The sequence below is a fragment of the Prionailurus bengalensis genome, chromosome C1 (assembly GCF_016509475.1).
Source record: "Prionailurus bengalensis isolate Pbe53 chromosome C1, Fcat_Pben_1.1_paternal_pri, whole genome shotgun sequence".
Classification (NCBI taxonomy): Eukaryota; Metazoa; Chordata; class Mammalia; order Carnivora; family Felidae; genus Prionailurus; species Prionailurus bengalensis.
In genome coordinates, this window is record NC_057345.1 from 122,760,794 (window position 1) to 122,785,153 (window position 24,360).

Sequence of the window (24,360 nt, forward strand, 5' to 3'; positions counted from 1 at the left end):
ATGCTTTCTTTTTATAATAATCCAAACTTCAATTTTCTGTTTTATTGTGACCATAAAAACTAGTTTATAAACTAATTTTGCTATTTTAAATACTTTTGAGGACATTTTCTTTCCATTAATGTTTTCTGTTGATTCATTTGATTATACTTTTAGTGTAACAAGACTAAAGATAAATCACACTGTCTGGGTAGTCGTCCGATCATTTGCTGTAGGATACAGATGTACTGAAATATGAATCTTTAGGGATTTTAGGAAAAATTTCCCTCTGGTATGCAACCAACTCTTACGCAACAATTTCAATGAAAGCTCAAACTCAGAAACCCTCTATTAATATATGTAGATTCCATGCTTATTTAATGTAACTACTGTAATTAGTGAAAATAGTCCATTTTAATCAGCAAGTAAAATAAATAAAAGCATATTATTTGACTAGATAGCAATCACAGAAATAATGATATAAATTTACCATATGTTAACATAGAAAGGCAGATTGTCAGCAAAATAGATATTCCAAAATAGTGTCAAATTTTGCTCAAAGAAAATACTTTGAAGTACTATATATTAAAAAGAGAATCAACCATTGTACATATCACACATCTGTATAAGTGCATAAAAACATTCAGCCCTTCAGTAAAAAGATGATATCCCACTAAAACATATCTCATATCCATTGGGCCATAAAAACTGTGGATTCACAACACTTTAATCTAGGGATAATCACATTTTCTAAAAATTAATATTTCTTCTCATCCTTCTTATCAATTGCAATTCAAATTACTGATTCAATTAAAATATTGCAAAAAAGATAATAATACACAATTTCAAATGTTTAAAAGAAATAATACATTAGAAAACAATGATGGATACATCATAATAAAGCTAAAAGAATAAAATAATACTTAGCCTAATATTTATAGGCTTTGCATACCACTAGAAGTGTTCAAATATATCCTTTAATCTCAGAATAATGCTGTGTGTTGTGATTTCCATCCTGTGCTCCTTGGAACCCTGGCAATTTCATAAAGGCCCCCAGAGGCTGCCAGGAAGAAAGAAGATGCATATGGCACATTCCAGACTTCCTGTCCTTGATATAGACTTTATTCAGAAAAGCTATCCCCTCTCTCTCTGTCTCTTTCCATGTATATGATTTTGTTAGAACAAATCTTATGACAAGAAAAATATGAAAAAACAATGCTTTAAAGAAGTTCACAGAAATCTCCAATTTTTATCAATGACCTTAATTTACTATGAAGGGTAAGAAAAGGTACAGAGAACTCATCAGTGACCTCCAACTAAGTGATATCCCTGGGATTACATAACTTTTCCAAAGTTACATATATGATGGAGTCAGAGTTCAGACAAGGTACCTTTGATTTCTAAATGGATTCCCTTTGGAAATCTTAAACTCCAATCCTAAAACTAAAGTAATCATTTTTTTTTCTATTTGAACATCTATCAAATAGCAACATGTGTTTTCATAAATATTAGAGCTAATTTTATTAGCTATTTTATAGAATTTTACCATTAACTTCAAAACAAAGAAACAGCAATCACACATCTCACAAAATATGTAGAAGTTCATTAGTCCTTATAATTAGTTAATATTAATAATATTAATTATTAATTATAATTCATTTCTGGCAAAAAAGGCAGCTTCAATACTGGACACCTCATTGAAGTTCCAGTGTTAGTTCATCCTAAACTCCCTTCAAATTATAGGAAATTCTTTGGTGACTTGAAAAATTTTTAAATCAGTCAAGACAAAAAAATGGCATTCAGGATTTAAAAAGTAAGAAATGTCATAAGTCTATTAATGGGTAACATTACTTTCCACATGTCTTCCCAAAATTCTACTAAATTATAAATGGAAACAAATAAAGGTATATTTAGTATGCATCATACTATATTGAAAAGAATAGTCTCTAAGAAACTTGGAAGAATTTCTATCATCCATATTGCCCCTGGAGTTAGATTAAAAACTACAATATCTAGATCACCAGGCTATGTTGCCAAAACTAGTCTAAAATAAAAACAACAACAACATCATACAAAAATCAAGAGGAATCTATAATCTGTCAACATTGTTTGTCTCTGGGATCTAACATGAAAGGATGTATCAGATAATTAAGCCAGCCAGTACCCCTCTTACTCCCGCCAGTATCACTCTAATATCCATTAGAAATGCCAACTTCCAGAAAATACCTTGGTACATATTGGATGGTTGGGGAAGACAGTGATGGAGCCCACATATTGTGTAACATGTAGCTCCTACAAGTAAAGAATTGTAGGCTTGAGCTTAAGCCAGAAGAACCTTCCTAAAAGGGTATTCTTGGGAATGTAATGTCATTTTTTTTCATCAATGTTGTTTAGAGTGTCAGGGAGGCAAGACATGAAGAGAAGAGGAAAAAAAATGCAATATCAATGCCCATGAGACCTAACTAGCTGGAATTTGCTTAGATGTAGAGAAGTGACCCAGGAACTAGGCAGCTCTCCCTATGTCTCCGTGGATCTTGGAAAATTAGCAAAGTCAAGAGCAATAAACACTGAGTCTAAATAGCCCTACCTCCAGTGATAAGCAGGAAAAAATGTTCGTAAATAAAAACTAAAAAACATCATCCTGAGGAATCAGAGGGGAAGAAGTGACTAATATATGCCTCTTTGTATAAGACTTGTTATTTTTAAAAACAAAAAGTTTAAAAACCTGTTTAATAACTAAAAGATATGACAATGTTCTTTTTATATAATCATAGCATAAAACTGTAAGGAATAAAATGGAGATTAAAAAATTTAGAATTACATAAAGAAGGAATATAATCTTAAGATCTTCAAGGGACCAAAATTTCATTAGCAGCACTCCAAGTACTGAGTAGAATTGAAGCCTAAAAAAAGGAAGAAAAAAAAAAGGAAAGAAGTAACATAGAAGGTAAATTTGGGGAACTCTGAGAATAAGCAGGTTAGTCAAGAGATTAAAGTAAATGTGGGGCAAAATGATGGATAAAAAGGGCTCAGAGTAAAGAGTTATCCTCAGCATTATAGATCTCTCTGGGGGAAGAAACCAGATAATTCTATTATCAAAATGTCACTTCTCAGCAAAATCCCAGGCATTGACTACCAATCACTGTTTATGTCCTCTTCCTTTGAAATTGACTTTTTAGATTACATAAAATCCATAAATTTATAATCAGAAATTTTCATTATAGAAGGTCAGAAAAGCCAGCAAAATATTAATACTGATTAATAACAAAACTAAGAATCACAAGGTTGATTTTGAATATAGCTCTGTGCCTTGTGACCTTGAGAAAAACCAGTCATCCTAGAAATTACTTCCTCTAACCCTAAAACAGGATTTTGGATGATGACCGTGAATGGTGGTAGTTAATGGATATGGCTTCGGTTTAGTTCAAAATATATACATATGTACTGAACACCTTAAAAGGCATTAGAGGATTAAAGTTAACTCAACATGGTGCCCATTCTCAAATATCTTATTTTAAACTGAGGAAGACCTCTCTAAAAATTCTTCCAGATTTGGCATTCTAGGATTAATTGCCACAGTACTGAGAAGTTAGAAAAATTAAGGAGAAAAAATAAATGATTCAATATATAGAAACGCAGTGTGAAAAAAGGAGAAACTTCTAAACACTAAAATTCTATTGGTGCTCCTAAAGATATGGTGTGTTTTGAAGAACTAACCTATGTTCTGCCTGATTACTTGGATCATCCCTAGCTGATCTTGGTATTCCTGCAGGCTCTTTTAGTTCTTGGTGTCCAGGATGGCCCTAAGGAACTATCTACCCCATAATTCGAAACTTCCCTCTTTAAGGGTCCGAGGTATTCCTATTTAAAAACATCTCCATAGTAGCATTTTTTAATGTTTATTTTATATCCTATCTGGAGTTAGATAATACTGGACTTAAGCAAAATCCACTGCCCCATTGGCATGCAGGATACCTCCAACAGCCCACTGAATTATAGCAGAGTCTGTCTAGTTTCAGTCTGTCTAGTTCGCTCAAGTATAGTTCCATGACACAAATGAGTATTTCAGGTGGCGGCTGGGTGGCTCAGTCGGTTAAGCATCTGACTTCGGCTCAGTTCATGAGCTCACAGTTCATGGGTTTGAGCCCCATGTTGGGCTCTGTGCTGACAGCTCAGAGCCTGGAGCCTGCTTCCAATTCAGCCCATCCCTCTCTTTCTGCCCCTCCCCCAATTGCAGTCTGCCTTTCTCTCTCAAAATTAAATCAATATTAAAAAATTAAAAAAAAAATGAGTATTTCAGGAATTCTGAAAGAAACAAATATTTCTATTTCTTAGAACTTGTCTCATCAACTGTGGAAAACAATATTGGTCATGTATACATGTCCATCAGTAATCATACCACACTGTAGGACAGTGTTGGTCACAGTGATTTTGTTCTTTTATTAAGGTTTAAGCAAACTGATGGATTTACTTGTTTTAAATTGTTAAAAAGAGAAATAATGTTCTCTACTATTTGTATGACTCCAAAAACTATAAGGCATTAAAATTCCTTATAAATTTAAAATTTAAAATTTAAAATTCAAATTTTGCCCTCACAATTATGTCTACTTTCAAATTGAAATGTGGGCCACTGGTATCATTTGCCAAAGTAACCACATGCTAGACTTTGTTTTTGATGCTGGAAATACAGAAGAAAAAAAAATGTAACATCCATGTTCTAAGGAAACTGAGTTCAGAAGCATGAGTCTCAAACACGGACCAGAATGAAAATAGCCCAGGGAAATGTATTTATTTATTTCTAATTAGAGATGCCTAGGAAATTCTGGATGAATTTACAACAGAACTGATGTTTCATAAGTAAGAATCTGCTTTTGGTCCGGAAAGGAGAGTAGGTCTGGGACACAAACCCATGTACTGAGGGAAGTACACAACAAAGTACTCTCTTTCCATGGGTTCAACACTACTCCTTGGTATGGTGAGTCTTGGAGCGCAGAGTGGTAGTGCAGTGAGGTGATACACTGACAAGAGAGAAATATGTCAGACCTATGTAACCCAGGCTTTTAGGATCACTCCATGAGTTTAAACAATAGGAACTTCAAACAGCAGGAAGGGCAGTTCTAGCTTCCCAAAGTGTCAGCAGCAGCAGAAACTTCAAAGCAGATAAGGAGAATGCATATAGGCTGCTGGGCAAAATTGGCCAAAACAAAAATTAAAATAAATAATAACAACGTAGCAAATGTTTCATTCTCTACCTTTGTCTTTCTTCCAATGCATGCCCTCTCTAAGCCAAGCTTTTTGGACTAATTTTTTTAGGTTTTCTTTATTATTTTCTTTCTTCCCAGCTTTATTGAGATATAAGTGAAGAATAAAAATTGTACACATTTAAGCTACACACACTGATGTTTTCATATACATATAAAGTGGGAAATGATCACCACAGTCAAACTAACATAACCATCCCACAGAGTTAACTTTTCTTTATTTTCTTTCTTTTTTTGTAGTGAAAACACTTAAAGTCTACTCTCTTAGCAAATTTCAAGTCTAACAAGAGAGTATTGTTATCTACAGTCACATTTCTGTATATCAGATCCCCAGAGTTTATTCATCTAGCATGAATGAAACTTTGTACTTTCCATTCCCTGTTTATTTAAGGATGTAAAGCATCTCCCTCCAGATCTGCTACTGTTAGCTGGGTGAGCCTGTGAATGCTACTTAGCTCCATGAACTCTGCTTTCTCAGCTGTAGAGATCATTTAAAAAATTCATAGAGTTGTTGTGAAGATTAAGTAAGGTTGTATCATTAAAGGCAGTTAGCACAGTATCTGGCACACACTGAAATAACTATTTGTTATTGCTGTTGGGTCGTGATAAAGTACTGCCAAGAAATATTGACTGATCTGCCCAAGGTCGTACAGTCTATGGAAGTGAAAATCAATTCTCATTCAATAACAAAAGAGAAAAAAAAATTAAGTGGGTTAAGTTGGTTTTAAAACCTACATCCTTTGTGATGCTCATAGTGGCTTTAGAAGTAAGGCATAAGAGGGGGCACCTGGGTGTCTCAGTTGGCTAAGCGTCCAATTCTGACCAGGGTCATGATCCCATGGTTCATGAGTTCAAGCCCTGCATCAGGCTCTCTGCTGTCAGCATGGAGCCTGCTTCAGATCCTCTGCTGCCCCCCACCTCTGTCCCTGCCCCACTTGTTTTTGTTCATATTCTCTCTCTCTCTCTCTCTCTCCCCCCCCCTCTGAAAAATAAATTCAAAATCTTTTTAAATAAAAATTAAATAAATAAATAAGACATAAGAAGAACTATCCTCTCAGTTGTATGGGTAAAAACATGGCGACTTCAAGAAGTCCAGTGACTTGCCTACCATGTTGACCAGACACAGAGTAAAGGGCTGGTTTCTGGAGGTCTAAACTTTACCTTGTCAGACACCTGTTTGACATAGAGACAGGCTGCTCCTCCACCTTGGTGACTAATAAGGACCTTAGAGAGCTATACATATGGATGGCTTACAAGAGCAAAGTTACTTAATCATGAGCCTGGGAAGATTATGGAGCCATTTTGCTCCAGGAAGCCTTACCCACTTTTCTAAATAGCATATGTATCTTTCTTTGATATTTTGAATATAATAGGATCTTGGGAGAAATAAAATCTAAGTAGTTCAATGGGGTGGCTGGTGGCTCAGTAGGTTAAGCGTCCAACTCTTGATTTCAGCTCAGGTCATGATTTCACAGTTCATGATTTCAAGCCCCATATCAGGCTCTGTAGTAATGGTGCAGAGCCTGCTTAGGACTCATTCTCTCTCTCTCTCTCTCTCTCTCTCTCTCTCTCTGTCCCTTCCTCCCTCCCCCCTCCCTCCCCCTCTGTTCCTTCCCCACTTGTGCTATCTCTCTGAAAATAAACTTTAAAAAAAAAGAAACAACAAAAAATAAAATCTAAGTAGTTCAATATTTGAAATAAATACATTTCACATGGGTGTGAGTGACAGAAATAATGGCAGAAAACCAAGTTAACATTCACACTCCCAGGAAAGAGGGAAACATACACATACAACTCATTAATATCTGTACTGCTTTTCACTTACAAATTAAATATCATCAGAGACCAGGTAGCTGTGAGCTACCTGCTTTCAGATGCTATTTGCAAGCAGACGGCAGTGACAGGTTAATGGCTTGGGTACACAGCCCCAGCAATTAATGTTCAAGCTCATTAAAACTGGCATGGGTATTGACAGCACAAAGGAGGATACAGAGGTGTTATCAACTGAAAGTGAAAAATGGGATCAGTTTTTAAATTATTTTTCAGCAACTCCATATGGCCAGTCAAACCAAAGAGAAAAGAGCTTCATATCATATACTGAATGTTTCTTGTATGCAAATGAGTAGTGGAGAAATTTCTGTGAAAGCTGACACCCTTCCCTAGGAACTACTTTAGACCTAAACCAACTGGTTTCCTAAACCAAAGAACTATAAAAATAGTGGTGTAGACAAAACCTTTATGTTGATTTGGAGATAAAATGGCAAAATCTTAGCTCTAAAGTTGGCCTTAGAGGTCATTTTTATAACCTCCTATCAATTACATGAATCCTAGTAAGGTACTCTTATCACATGATTACCCAACCTCTCTATAGTATTAGCAGGGATGAAGAACTTACTATTTTCTAGCTCATCCTCACAAAAAGTTGGAAAACTGCACTTGCCAGATTGGATTTATCATAGTTGATCAGACACCCACCCTTTCTGACTTTCATTTTGTTAATTCAAGTCCACAAAATCAATCTGATCTCTTGCTCACAGGATGACCTTTCATATCCAATGATGCTTCTGATAACACCTCTAATTCCTTGCTTTTCTAGGTCAGAATTTCCACAACCATATTTCAGGAATTCTAGCTCATAATTCTGGTCTGCTTCCTTGCATACACTCTTTTCTTAAAGTTATTTTGTAACTTTTTTTCTAATGTTCATTTACCTTTGAGAGAGAGAGAGAGAGAGAGAGAGAGAGAGAGAGAGAGAGAGAGAGAGAGCGCATGCACATGCAAGCAGGGGGAGGGGCAGAGAAAGAGGGAGACAGAGTCTGAAGCAGGTTCCAGGCTCTGAGCCGTCAGCACAGAGCCTGACATGAGGCTTAACTCCCAAACCGTGAGGTCATGACCTAAGCCAAAGTCAAATGCTTAACCAACTGAGCCACCGATGCCCCCCAGCTTGTATATACTTTTAATGAATGCTGTCATTCAGAATTAGCACAATTCCAGAAAGCAATTAGGATCAACATACAATTCTTCCCTTGAGCTCATCTCCAACAACTGGATACTAATTCTCTTGCTTCAATCAGATTTATTCCTTGAGCTTTTCCAAACCTAGTTATTCACACTCATATCTCTTTCCTTGGATGACACAAGATTCATAAGATGATGGTGATGATAACAAATTGGGGATAATTACTTGAAGGTTCATTGCACTACTCTTTGCACTTGTATGTATCAAAGAAAAAGTTCCACTATAAAAGTTGTATAAAAGATGACATAACCAGAATATCTCATTTTCAGACTCTTCACACTGTCCCAAACACTCAATTATCATTTGAAACAAGGCAAAATTCATATTTTAACACATAAATAAATATATAGTGCATTAAGGGCATTAAGTCATTAGTGATGATTAAAAAAAAGTGTTGGCATCTTACCTAAAAGCATAAATTTGATTATCAGCTTAACTCATGTCATTTAGCAAGTCCATCAGAAAGTGACAAAGAGTAGCATCAAGTTTTGAAAGTGACAGCAGAGAACTGTGAAATACTAACACTAATAGTGCTAACTAATAATAAATTTCCACCAAACTAGATGATACACAGTTTAGAAATATGCACTAGCCACACAGTCATTTGCTTGAGGACCTATTGTGCTACAATATACAGATTTGGATAATTCCAAAATGAGAAAACTGGAGAAATTCTATGATTTTTTCCAATCAAACCCTCTTATCATGCAGATGAAGAATCTGAGGTCCAGCAAGCTGATGAAGTTTGCCCAAGATGAATATTCAACTATTGAGCCAGGACTGCTGAATCTCAGTGTAATACTCTGTTTTCTAATCCAAGTTAAGCTTTAAATTCCAGTCGTGTGTGCATATTATTTCAGAGGTCTTATATAAACTGATTAAAGAAATTTTACTTTTTCCTATATTAACTATATATATCTATATCTCTATCTATAGATATAGAGATAGAAATTATTGATATATAGAGATATATGTCTATAGATATAGATATAGACATATAGCATATATTAATCATATATATGTGTATATATATGTTTATTTATATATACATAAACTTTTATATATACATAAACATTTATATATATATAAATGTTTATTTATTTTGAGAGAGCGAGAGAGAGAAGGAGCATGAGCAAGGGAGGGGCAGACAGAGGGAGAGGGAGAAAGAGAGAGAGAGAATATCCCAAACAGTCTCTGTACTGTCAGCTCAGAGCCCAACATGAGGCTTGATCTCACACACCATTAGATCATGACCTGAGCCAAAACCAAGAATTGGATGCTTAACCTACTGAGCCACCCAGCACCCCAATCTTATTTTTAAAAATTATATTTTTCTACTTTTTGTCTTTCTCTTAATAGTCTATTCCTTAAGCTTACATTTGTTAATAGCTAAAATGTTTGTCATTACCTGAGTTTAACAGTAGAATATGTGAACTTAAATTCTGATTCTGATACCTTTTATTTTTTTATTTTCATATATACAATATAATGATTCAACATTTCTATATATTAGTGTTCATCAAAAGTGTACTCTTAATCCCCTTTATCTATTGTACCCAACCCCCCACCCATTTCCCATCTGGCAACCACCAGTTTACCAGTTTGTTCTCTGTATTTAAGAGTCGCTTTTTTGTCTCTTTTTTGTTAGTTTCTTTTGTTTCTTAAATTTCACATTATGAGTGAAATCATATGGTATTTGTCTTTCTCTGACTGATTTCACTTAGCATCATACCTTCTAGGTCCATCCAGGTTGTCAAAAATGTCAAGATTTCATTCTTTTTTTATGGTTGAAAAATATTTCGTTGTGTGTATATACCAAATCTTCTTTATCCATTAATTTATGAATGAACACTTAGGTTGCTTCTATATCTTGACTGTTGTAAACAATGCTGCAATGAACATAGGAGTGCATGTCTCTCTTTGAATTGGTGTTTTAATTTTCTTTGGGCAAATACCCAATAGTGGAATTGCTGGATAATATGGTAATTCTATTTTGAGTTTTTTGAAAACCCTCCATATTGTTTTCCACAGTGGCTGGACCAGTTGGCGTTCTCACCAACAGTGTATGAGGGTTCCCTTCACTCCCCGTCTTGACAACACTTGTTATTTCATGTCTTTTTGATTTTAGCCATTCTGACTGGGGGAAGTAATTATTTCATTATGATTTTGATTTCATTTCCCTGATGATTAGTGAAGTTGAGTAGCTATTCATATGTTCTATTGGTCATTTGTACATCTTCTTTAGAAAAATATATATTCAGGCCCTCTGCCCATTTTAATCAAATTATTTATTTTTTTTTGCTATTGACTTGGATAAATTCTTTATATATTTTGGATATTAACTCTACTTATGGGATATAACATTTGTAAACACTTTCTCCCATTAAGTTGCAATGCTGCTCTGTTGAGGGTTTCCTTTGTTGCGCAAACAACTTTCTTTTGTAGTGTAATTCAATGGTTTATTTTTGCTTTTGTTTCTTTTGCCTAATGAGACATGTCTAGAGCTGATGTCAAAGAAATTACTGTTCATGTTTTCTTTAAGGAGTTTTATGGTCTCAGGTCTCACATTTAGGTGTTTAATACATTTTGAGCTTGTTTTTGTAAATGATATAGGAAAGTAGCCCACTTTCATTATTTTGCATGTAGATATCCAGTTTTCTCAGTACATTTGTTGAAGAGACTGTCTTTTCCTCATATGGATTCTTGTCTCTTTTGTTATAGCTTAATTTACTTTATAAATGTGGGTTTTTCTGGGTTCTATATTCTATTCCATTATAATGTGTCTATTTTTGTGCCAGTGTTGTACTGTTTTAATTGCCATAGCTTTGTAGTATATCTTGATTTCTGGGATTGTGATATCCCCAGTTTGTTCATCTTTCTTAAGACTGCTTTGGCTATTCAGGGACTTCTGTGGTTCCACACAAATTACAGTATTACCATTTATAGTTTTGTGAGAAATGCTACTGGTATTTCAGAGAGAGTGCATTAAATCTGTAGATTGCTTTGGGGAGTAGGGATACTTTAACAATACTCATTGTTCCAATCCATGAGCAAGGAATATCTTTCCATTTGTGCCATCTACAATTTCTTTCATCAGTGCATTATCCGTTTTGGAGTATAGATCTATCACTACCTTGGTGAAGTTTATTCCTAATTTAATCTTTTTGATGCAACTGTAAATGTTTTTTCTTTAATTTCTCTTTCTGCTACTTCATTATTAGTATATAGAAATTCCACAGATTTCTGTATATTAATTTTGTATTGTGCAACTTTACTGAGTTTATTTATTAGAACTAGTGGTTTTTTGGTGGCTTCTTTAGGGTTTTATATGTAGAGTATCATGTTATCTGCAAATAGTGAAATTTTTTTCTTCTTCCTTACCAGTTTGGATATATATTTTTTCTGATTGCTGCAGCTAGGATTTGCAGTACTATGTTGAATAGCTGTGTGAACTTGAAAAAATTATCTATTTGCTTTAAACCTCAGTTTCTTTATTTATAAAAGGAATATATCTCTACTTAGGAAACTATAAAATTAGATATAATAAATTAAAAATGCAAATCATGCCTTCTGGCTACTATTAGATGCCCCCTCCCAAAAGCACAACTTTTATCATTATCATTAATAATAAATTGATGAAGGAAGATATTATAACATCATTTTTGTATCCCTAAAGTATATTAAAATAACATTTAATTTTCGTCAAAATCAAAAATAAAAGGCAAATATAGAAAAGAAGTAAAACCACATCTGATAAACCTCCTGTTATGTATGAACGCAACACATGAACACACATGAAACCAAATGGATAGAATATTTCAGTTGACTCAATGTTTGTGCTTGAAATGATTTACCATAGACAGTACTAGCCATTTAATGATAAACAATATTATCTCTAGCAATTCTCCTAAAGACTTTCTGAAATGTGCTTACATGTTAATACTTGTTTATTCAATGTAAACTAATGGAATAGTTGACTGTGTGCTATCTAAAGATCTCAATGGTCTCCAAACTAACTACATGACCAAGGTGATGAAGAAAAATTAGCCTTAGAAAGAAATGCACATGTGCATGCACACATACACACACACACACACAAACAGAAAATGTGACTCAAGGAAAGGAAGATTAATTAAAAGCATGTAAACGTAAGTTGTTATTTTGGTTTGCTGCAAGAGTTTTTTTTTTTTTTAATTACACTTACAATCAATGATACAAAATGATTATATTTTCTCAAAATTACCTAAGAATTCTAATCAAATTCAGACAGATATGTCAAAGAAAATTTTCACTATTTTTAGGTCTTTCCATTAATATGCCTTTCCTTAAGCTATCAATGTTTTTTTTAATTTATAAACATTATTAAATGTTAGTTTAAGGACAACACAAAAAATTCACCTAACACATTTTATCTACTCCAGTGTATCCTACCCAAAATTGAACATGAAGACTGGATTCTAGCTAGAGCTCATTACTGATTTTGAATTGCAAAAAGGTGAAGACAACCTTTTTTGCCTCAATTCACTCATTTATAACACAAAATTAATGGCCACTCTGACTTCCAGAGAAGGTTTTTCAAAGAAATACAAATAAATAACGTGTGGAAATATCCTAGAAAAGTAGAAAAGTAATCATAAATTCTGATGTATTATTAACCACTTTCTGATTAAATGGTTTTTGATGAAACTATAAAAATTTCACCTATTAGGTGAAATTCCTATTACCAGCATCTCCTATTTTAATTCTAATGAAAATAAAATAGCTGATAATCATCAGAGCAACCACAAATTCTTCTGTTTCAAAAGGTGATCTAATAAAAGATTAAATCCACTAAAGGAAATTAAGATATAACAAGCACAGTAAAATAACAGTATTAATATTTTAATTATATGTCAATAGTAAATTGATCAACTTCTTTTACCATAAAATTTTAAATAATTTTTTAAAGTTTATTTATTCATTTTGAGAGACAAAGATAGAGAAAAAGGGACAGAGAGAGAATCCCAAGCGGGCTCCATACAGTGAGCACAGAGCCTGATGCCAGGCTTGTTCCCATGAACCATGCAATCATGACCTGAGCAGCAATCAAGAGTTGGACGCTCAACTGACTGAGCCACCCGTGTGCCTCATGTTCTTTCACCATTAATTTTAAACACACACTTACAACACACACACAGCAATAGCATCCTTTAATCCTACATATTTTGCTAATATCTATGACACTGTCACAATACAGTCTTGTTTTCCCAGCAATGCCCTCTTTCTTCTATGCTCACATGCCCTCTACAGGGACACCAAACTTCATCTCTTCCATAAGGACCTCTAGTTATCTTTACCTCAAATTAATTTCTTACAGTTCCAACTGTTTTATATGATTCAAAAAATAATCCAGAAATCTATCACTGAATTTTCATCTAGTTTCTAAATCCTCTACGTACCTTACTCATATTTTGTACCTTGTAAACTTGTCAGTGGTACACGTGTATGTTAGTAATAACTATTAATACATACAGGTGAAGACTATATCAAGTAAAGTGGAGGCAAAAAGAACAAAGAATAGTTCAAAAAGCAAAATGTGCTAGTGTGTCTCCTCTATCATACCTGAGAGAAAGATGTGGGACATGGATATATGTTTCCAATACTGGGGAAAAAAAATGTTAATCAAACCTCATCGCACTTTGGATTGAATATGTCTTATAAATCTCGTTATTTCTAAGTTCTGACCGATTACAGCCTTTGATCACTAATTTCACTTCTTTAAACCCTAGATATCAGAAAAGATACTGTGCACAATGGAGAAAGAACCCTAATATTCATAATTTCCCAGTGCGAAAGGCTGTCTCTATTCATCTTTATGCTTTTGTATCCGTAAGCATTGTTGGCAATACCCCATAAATAGTCTTTAATGTATAAAAAGATAAATGAATAAATTGATGGAAAGGTAGGTGTCGATGTCAAAGTGTCTATTAATCACCATTTGTGTTGACAAACTCAGTCCCTGGGCCTACAAAGCCTAGAGCAACCACAATTGTGTGAAATGCACTATGTCTATGAGAACACTATTTATTTTATCACAAACCTTTCAAATGCCCACAGATCCCACTTGAAATATACAAAAACCTGTGCAGGGCCTACAGTTAAAAGTAAATAATGCTTGCTGATTAACTTTAAACATAACTGTTTCATCGAACTCAGATTCCTTTTTCCTTCTTTGAAGGAAAACCAAACACAGTTTCCTATTTGAAAAGTAGGTTGTAACATCAAAGTTTAGTTTTCTTAATCTAAAGTCTGGTTTCTACTTCCATCTCCCTTTAAATTCTCTAAGGTAATCATTGTATTTATAAAACCTAGAACTATCGTTTTTTTTTTTTCCTTGAAATTTTTTTCCTTGAAATGTTAACACTGAATTTTATGGGTAAATCCATTTCCCTATTCTCCCTCAGTGTTTAGTATAAATTATGTCATTTTAAGATAAGCTAGAATCTTAAATATATTTCCTTTAAAAACTATTTAGATTTGAATTTCAAACAAAAATTTGAATACTTGCAGTTAGTGTATAAGGTTGCCATAGTATGATTTTTATAGAAAATATTTTTATTTTATTTTTTATTCCAAGTCATTTAATGTAGATTAAACTTCAGTAAAAGCACAAATGACATATAAGTCATAAAGCAATAAGGAAAACATCTTTGGTAACTAGAGATACATAAAAATGTTTTAATGGTATACTTTTGTATGTACTTTTTAATCTTGGCAGGAAATTAGGTAAGATTGTAAGATATTTTGACATATGTTACTCCAAAAAAAAAAAAAGAACAATGACTAGGATAACAATTAACTATATCTTTAACCTCACTAATCAATTCTCTCTAATATGTTTTTTATCACTGAGGGAAAAAAGAACACTAGTAAAATACAGGGAATTTTCTGTCCCAAACTCTTGGGAAAGAGGGAGTAAAACTGCTGTCCTAAGAATCTGCACCCCTTAAAGCAGTACAGGTCTGATTCTTCTTGACTGAAATGTAGAATCTAAAACAAAACAAAACAATAAGCAAACAAACAGAAAGCAGCACCAGATGTGTAAATACAAAGAACAAACATGGTTGCCAGGGAAGGGGGTGTGTGGGGAAAAAAGGAGAAGGGGAATAGGAGATACAGGCTTCTGGTTACAGAATAAGTCACAGGAATGAAAGATACAGCATTAAGAATATGTCACTGGTATTGCAAAAGCATTATATGGTGACACATGGTAGCTATGCTTACGAGGAGCACAGCATAACAGAAAGACCTGCCCAACCCTACGCTGTACACCTAGAACTAACGTAACACTGTGTGTCAACTATAATCAAATAAAAATTACAAAAGGAAAAAAGTCCAGCATTGCTCTTAGAACATTCCCCTTCTCCCAATCTCAGTAACAACCTATGCTTCTCTCTGAACCTCTCACGTCGGTCTTTGGGCAAAAAGAGAAGAGTCTGTCTTTTATCCCAGCGTTGCAGGGGTGGGGGCTCATCTCTGGGTATACCAGAGATGAGACTCTATTTCTAGTGTCTTCTTTCACATCTTGTAGGCCTCCCCACTCCTCAGCCCTGCCAGGCATCCTAAGCACTCATCATTTTACATCACATACCTAACTTGTCTTCACACAGTAAATAAAAGTACCCTACACAGTGACAAAACATTTAGCTAGCTGAATTTACATTTTAATGAGAATTTCAGTGATTATTTACATGTTACAAAAGTAACAACATACTTGCTCAAATTTTGATAAGAGACGACAGAGGAGAAAAAATTAAAAACAGTAACTCATAATCACTCCATCAGAAAGTTACTGGATATGTTAGCATATTTAATTCTTACATCATTTTCCTTGTGTCTACATATGTGAACATGCATGTAATGTAATTGTGAATGTACTGTGTGTATAATTCTATGCAAGATCATGCAATTCTAGATTCTACTACTTTAACTTAACATTTTATGCTGAGCTGTTCTAATGTCATTATTTTTTTTCACAAGGTCAATTTTAAAGAGATGGAAAAACAGACGTAAGATGAATTATCTAATCACATACCTACTTTTGTACACTTGCTATCTATTCAATATTTTGTCCTTATAAATTATGCTGTAATAAAAATACAAATTATCCCCCAAACCTCACAGTCATGAATGCAATTCTACCATTTTTGAATAACACTTTGATTGATGGTTATAATTTTATTTTTGTAAAAGCAAACAAAAAATAAGGGAAAAAAGTTAATCTTCTGCCAGGGAGGGCTGGGAGTGAGATTGCTGTCGAAGCTATAACTAGCTCCCTTTGCACAAAAAATCCAAGTTTCTGCAACACAACCAAACTGAACGGATAGACCAAAATTCTAGCATGATGAAATAGTGACAAACAAAAAAATAATAAACGAGATTCATTTGTTTGATTATCCCAATATTAGTTCCTCTATTATTGGAATAATATTGATATTACTTCAATAATTTATTTTTCATTAAGAATACAACAATGGCTTTTCACCTTCTGTTCAGTATCTCAGACACCATTCTTTGGGATGAGACTCCTGGGGGGCATTTACAGAGAAATACCAGGTGACTGGATCATCTCTAAAAGTGGTTATTCAGGATACTGACCATTTAAAGATCTTTAGGCTTCAGACCTTTCTTTTTTACTTACACATTTTCTTACCTTTCCTTTATTTTTTTCTTGCCTTTATGTTTGTTATCTTTGCTATTCACACATTTTTGCTTACTTAATTTTCACCATGTTTCTACATATAGGAACGACTATCTACCCTCAGTTTAAATGAAAACAAAACAAAACACAAGCCCTTGGTAGGCTCTAAAAAATTGCTGAGACCCTGGCTTGTCTCATTTTAGTGACTTCCCTATATCAATATGTCATACGGTCACACATCACATAAAAGATAACAGGTTTAAATATCTGTTTTTGGAGACCACTTGGGAGATGGGTTGAACTGGTTCCAACAGAAGTCCAATAAAGTCATGATTAAATCCAGAGCCTCACATATCATTGCTCCTCCCAAATAGCCATTTTTCAAAAACAATGTGCAACAGCTTACATGCTGGGTGGACACGGGGAAGGACAGGTTTGCACAGATCAGAGGAAAATCTAGGAATATCATGAGAAAAGGAGCCGAACTGAATCCTGTACTGATTATGGATCAAGGGGCCCACGTTTATATATCAAGGAAAATATAATAGTTCACTCCACTACACTAAGTAAACTGTTTACTGAGCAGAAAAGGAGTCCAGGCAGGGTGCTAACTGCTGGGGTGACTCAAACATGAATACAATACAAGCACCTCTCCTCAGGGCTTTCTGTCTCTTAGAGCTGATGATGTTGGCAAACTACAGTCAGAAAGTAAAGGGTTGGCCACTGGTCCACAATGGGATAAGGTTAATTGAGAGCACACATTTAGAAACTCCAAGGGCAATCTGACATTCCTGCAGGCCCAAATGTCTAAGTGGACTAATCTCACTGCATAGTTGAACTAGTGGCAAAGGCAGTGACAGACTAGCTCTACACAATAAAACCTCATTTCACAATTGTATAATTTAACATCAGTTTGTCTACTAGAACCCATATGTATTTAAAATCCAAAATCTATTTTTTTATCAAAAGGTGATTTAAAGGATCTATACCCTACAGGATAAATTTTGAAACTGGCTAGTGGTAAAGAGTTGAAGATAAAGTTCTCAAGTTATCGCCTGATTTGTTATGGGTAAAAGCTCAAAATGAATAAACTGAGGTTACCAAAACTGCATTAAAAATTCCCCCCACTATCATCCTTATTTTAGAGACTGATTTCTTCTCTACTATGAATATTGACAAAACAAAAAGTAGAAATAATCTAGATAAAGTTTATCTTCAGTAAGTAGTGTTGTCATCAGTCTAGCCTAGATTAATTAACAAGAAGGAGGCGAGCTCATTTATTACATTAAGATCTTTAAAACAGCAAGGCTAGAGCTTCTTCCAAATCTGAGAACAGGCATATAATATGAATCATTTCTCTCTCTCTCTCAATATTTAGTTAATTCTGATTTAGGACTAACAAAAAGAAGAGTAAAAGCAATACTCTCTATTAACTGCCTGTATCCAGTCTTCCAAAGATATATTTAAAGTTCTTTTTTTAAATTCCAATATTACATTTTTATTTAATATATTTTTGAAATATAATTTTAGAACTCTTGAATAGAGTAAGGTAGAATTTGGGGTTGTATTTGGAATATGTAGGAATCTTTTTTTTTAGTAATTTACTTTTGTTGTATTTTTCAAAAGTATTGATTCATGCCACATTTGAAATAACAACATGGGTTTGAATTATGTGAGTCCACTTACATGCAGATTTTTTTTGGATACACGACAGTGCTCTAAGTGTATTTTCTCCTCCTTATGATTTTCTTAACAACATTTTCTTTTCTCTACCTTACTTCATTATAAGAATACAGTATATGATATGTATAATATATAAAATATGTATTAATCTACTGTTTATGTTAACAGTTATCCCTAATCTTGTACTGTTTGTTTTTCTTTATGATTTTAAGAACATTTTCTTTTCTCTCTTACTCTATTATAAGAATACAGTATATAATACATGTAATACATAAAATATGTATTAATCAACTATTTATATTAATAGGCACTCCTAACCCAGTGCTTTTCAAGGGTCAAATATAAACATAAATTAATTAAATTTAAAAATAGTGACATTTCACAATAGTTTTAGAAGCACTGTATTAAAGGAGACGAGGTATGTTATAATTATAATCAAGGTAGAAGTCTCTATATGGGAGAGTTTAGAGGTTTAGATGTTTAGAAGACGATGGTGACCCTCACAGCTGACAGGAAAAATAGTCACTGGCTCTTTGGGCACTGGGTTTCAAGTGGGATAAAATTTGGGTTTTCAGATTAGGGAAGAGATTGGGCAGAGAAAATAGTGTAGGCAAAGGCATAGAACAAGAAAGCTTTCCAGCTTTTGAAAAACATCAAGAAGTTCAATGTGTCTGAAATACAATGTAAAGCAGAATAGTAGACAAGAGGCTGAGCTTAATTCTAAGAGGCTTGCTACAAAGGGAAGAGTTTGAAATTTATTCAGTGGGGTCCATCTGGTGTTTTTTGAGAAATGCATTAACAGTTTTTAGCTGGGCCTTATAAAGTTTTAGTTTACAGGAGAAGGAGACTGATGGAGGGATTGGTTGGAGATCCATGTGATGAAAAAATGGGAAGGACATTCTCTTTCTTAATTAGTTATAAAAATCACATAAACGTACACATGTATTAAAGAAAATTTAGAGAGAATAATGTATAGGCAAAAAGAAAAAAAAAAAGCAGGCCAAAATCCAGCCATATGCATATAGCCATCTGCACACATATCACATACAGATGATATGATATAACATGCCATCAACACTGATTTGAAGATGTCTTTATTCACTTTTTATATCATAAACATGTCAACGAATATCTATCTTTCTTTTAGTGACCACATAAATTAACATTGTATAGATATACCTATGGAGAGGACATTACCACAATATTAAAGATAACAGGATCAACAGCAATGAAATCCATAGCAATGAGATTATCAAAGCAGCTGGAAAGTGTACTGGAGACTGGGATTGGCATCTCAGAGTCAAACAATGAAAGAAGTTGAGTTTTAGACTTAAACATAGTGAGGAAAGCAGGGTCCATCTCTTATCAGCTGTGTTTTTGGATACATACTTTTTGCTTAAGTTTCAGTTTTCTGGGGTTCGTAGCTTAACTTTACATGCTATTCATGAAATATGTATAGAAAATATCTAGCACAAAGCCTAACACAGAAGGCCCTCAATTAATGTTAGGTCTTTTTTTGATGATTGATTGATCATCAAATGTATGTGGGGAGATGAATAATGTTATAGAAGATGGATTTCCAGGTTTCAAGGTGATATAACTAGGAAAAAGATGCTATAAAAATGGAGATTTCAAGGATATGAGCAGATTTGGGGGAAGAGAGTTGTTAAGCTAACCATGAATATGAGCACCTATCCAAGGCTGCAGTGACATTCACAGATATATTAGTTGAGAAGCAGCATAATGAATGACATTGCTTCACAACAACCTAGACACGTCAGGGCCATCTCGACTCCCTCCTTCTCCTTGACCAGTAATGCAGTAAGTGCTCCTAGGTGACCTCCAAGAATCAAATGAAGCTTCCAAATGAGCTCAGCTTTGACTCCTTTAAGCCATGCATATACTAAGAAAATCTAGTGAGACATCTCATAAATAGAAAGATCACATTTCACCTTTTGATATAATCTGTGATAATGAGGCCAAGGTTACACATTTTATCCACAGAGTTCCCACTGTATTTTCTGGCTATGTGAGGAATATGTAAATAGGCCAAGTATCTAGTGATTGCCAGAAAGCAGATCTGAGCTGGATAAGAGAAATGAATGAGTACAAATCTATTCCTCTACTTGAAAAGCAACCCAGTATATACAATCTACTAACTAACAGTATGTCAATTTCTTCAGGGGTATTTATAAAGAGTGTCTGCCTCTAAGAGCTTAAATTTTGTTTCACCTTGTTTAAAAGCTTGTTTTTGAGCCAAATTATTTTATAAACATGTTAAGTCTTAGGTTTTACTTAGAGTATAATGAGAAGAACACTGCAGCTTTGTCCTAAGATATTTTGTCAAGATTAAGTTTACCAATGATTGGCAAAGAAATCATGGAAAAAAAAAATGATGAAAATAACTGACTGCAAATATGTTACTTTAGTATCTTGTAAAGTGCTAAAGTAGAATGTATGTCCTAGATATTGAAATGTGGCTTAATTTAGCATGCAGTTCACTGCTTAAGTATCTGTCCAGTCCTATGGCACTTCAATATCAAAGTGTCAGTTATACACAGGAGTAAATGCCTCTTTAAATAGTCCAAGTTCACCTGAGAAAGGAGAAAAGTCCATGATTTTTTTTCTTGATTTCCAAAGACTATGCAAATCTCTATAGTTTGGCCAAAACCGTGGTAAATAAAACAGAATATTGCTGAACAGTTCAAATCTATTGACTCCTGATTTTTTCCACAATTTTTATGTCATCTCCTTTAATAGAAAATAGAAGTGCTAGCAAGTGCAAAGACGGTTTTGAAATTAAAAACAGAAGAAACATTTGTGAGACATCCATGCAATGACTGGTAATGATATACCTCTCCATTAGCCTTCTTTAGTCATGGGGCTCATGTGAAATAAATACAGTGTATGTCTAATGTAATCATAAATGCAAGGGAACAATGTGGCAAATCCCAAAATTGTGAACAATTCAAAGTGAAAATATACAAATAAGTTAATAAAATTCTATTTTGTTTTCTCTATCAATAACACCATCCCCATGGCACACATTCATATCCCAACCAATTTCAACTGAAACTTGAGTTTATCTAAAAATAACAGTGGACTTCAATTAAATACATTCATTCATTTATTCAAATCGTGAGTGTCTTCTGATCTCCAGGAATTGTATCAGGGCCAGGTAAACAAGTATGATTTGGCCTCTGCCCTCACAAACTAAGTTACATCCTTTTTATAGCTTCCACCAATTAACATTTAATTTGCAGGCATAAGTGCACTTAATTAGAATATTAGAGAAGAAAGAATGGGCTGTATGTAAGATGATCTTTATTAAATGAAAAAGCAAATCTCCTTTTATCTGTCATACAAATAATCTAGTCTATGCCTTGAAAACAAGCACAGTTATTATCTCTAAATAAAGTGAAGGGCAAAGATTAACAGCTATCTAACCACAGTGATTAGAATGGTCAGGCAAACTGGAATATTCAAGAAATGGACACATGACTTCCTTTTTACCAACACATTTCTTATCCAATAATTTCCCCCATTACCTTTCATTAAGAAAAACCAAAGTCCATAGAGCCATTCAGTGGTTTTTATTTTTCATTGTTCCTTTTTAAATTTTTTTTTCAACGTTTTTTATTTATTTTTGGGACAGAGAGAGACAGAGCATGAACAGGGGAGGGGCAGAGAGAGAAGGAGACACAGAATCGGAAGTAGGCTCCAGGCTCTGAGCCATCAGCCCAGAGCCCGACGCGGGGCTCGAACTCCCGGACCGCGAGATCGTGACCTGGCTGAAGTCGGACGCTTAACCGACTGCACCACCCAGGAGCCCCTTTTCATTGTTCCTTTTTAAATCTAAAAGCTTTTTTAAAACTTTTGACAATAATAAAATCAGAACTAACCTAAGAAGAACTGAGATGCTTTTTTTGTTCTTTTTTTTTTTTTTTTGTCTTTTGGGGCTTTTTTTTTACCAAGCCAGAAAAAGAAAGTGCGGTATATTTCCATGTCATATGTAAGTATTTCAACTTTGCAAAGATTCTCCCTAGTTTGTAGCACTTAAACTTAAAAAGAAAAGCCACACAGAGAAAAGAAAACTAATCTGATTGCCAAATTTGAAGCATTTACATACACAGCCTCCCAAAATCTATACTTCTACAAGTATAGATTTCTACACCAAAAGCATTATCCAGAGAAATGTTAAGATTTAGCACATGCTTAAAGTCACATAACTAGCAATCATGAGGCACTGCAGATATAGAACAATCTAATACTTGAGAATAATTTGAATGATGACCTATCTTAGGAACTGGCTTTCTCTCACATGAGCCAAGGTATTAATTTCTGATTAAATGGTACATTGGTATATATAATTGCTGAAGCATAATGTTAATTAAAATATTAGCTACCAAATATAATTATTTCATTTTAGTTACATGGAACTCAAAATAAATACAGCACATACAGATGTGTGCACATACCATTGATCCACCGAGCTTCTGGGTCATGAAGCACAAAATCTTTCCTGAAGAGGTCTTCTAAAGACAATCTGGTTTCTGATGAATTTGTGAGTTCATCTAAAATAAAACAAATCTTGGATTAGACACTTGTCTTATGTTAGTTTTCAAAACTAATGAATTATGAAATTTGGAATATTTTGTTTCAAAGATATGTTGAGGACAACATAGTCATTTTAATATGGCCTTTGGCATTTGAAGCTTTTTGTTTCATGAACGTTTTCATTAAATTATTTTAAATATTATAATTATCTTCATCTAGCACAAATTTAATAGATCAATCCCCTGTTATGTAGTGATATATAATATAAAAGCAATTAAGAATTCCTGTTGTGCTCTGTGCCCACACGTTTTTCGTGGTTTAACCATAATCCATTCCATTACTTTCCAAAACCACTTTGACATATTCTCCTAACGCTAAACTTATATTTTTGTTGTAAACAACAAAAATGAAAGAGTTGAGGGTCATAATATAAATGATAAAGAAACTTCCCAACTCAGAAGGAAGTTCACCAAACAGAACGAATACCATGTTCCCACAATTACTACCAAACAAACACTAAATAGATTTAAAAGATAAACATAAAAATTCAAATAATACAATTGCAGAATATTAATAAAAAGCACACATTTATATAGGCCCCTGACATAAAAACTAAGTGCACTCCCCTTTTCAATTCAAAAATCTATGAAATGGAAGAATAATATGGATGAAGTACCCGAATCAGGAATAACAAACATGCTTTTGATACTAGAGGTGATAAAAAGTGAGCAGTATTTCATTTTCTTTTCAATAGCATTTTTTATTTACTGTATAAAATCATCTTTGTTACCTTTCAGCTGTGACCTTCACTCTGGTTGATACTAAAATGTCAAAGACATATACTAACCTCATTAGATATTGTTTTTTAAAGGTTCAGCCTTATTGCAGTGAGAGCTTTTGTTTCTTCCAGCTGAAAAGCTGTGGTAGAGAATCAATAACTTCAAATGCAATTTCCTTTCACATGAGTCAGCCATGTATTTAACCCACAAAATAATCACTACAAAACACCTGGAAAAAATATTACTAATGGCAATAGTGAGAATTGTATGATGCCAAGCCTAGCGTAGGGCATTGGGATTACATATGGATTTTCAAAACAAAATGCCCCATTTGATAGTCTGACACATCAAAATTTGAACTTTCTTCATTCATTCAACAGATAATGGACCTTTAATTTTCAAAAT

The 24,360-nt window shown here is 33.9% G+C and overlaps 1 protein-coding gene across 1 annotated transcript in view; it reads right to left on the reverse strand.

Moving 5' to 3' along the window:
* DPP10 (dipeptidyl peptidase like 10) overlaps positions 1–24,360 on the reverse strand; it is a 640,613-nt gene that overhangs the window by 441,494 nt on the left and 174,759 nt on the right. Inside the window, exon 3 of the mRNA XM_043576604.1 lies at positions 23,098–23,193. Coding sequence (XP_043432539.1) covers positions 23,098–23,193 — 96 coding nt within the window. The remainder of the gene's footprint in view (positions 1–23,097; positions 23,194–24,360) is intronic.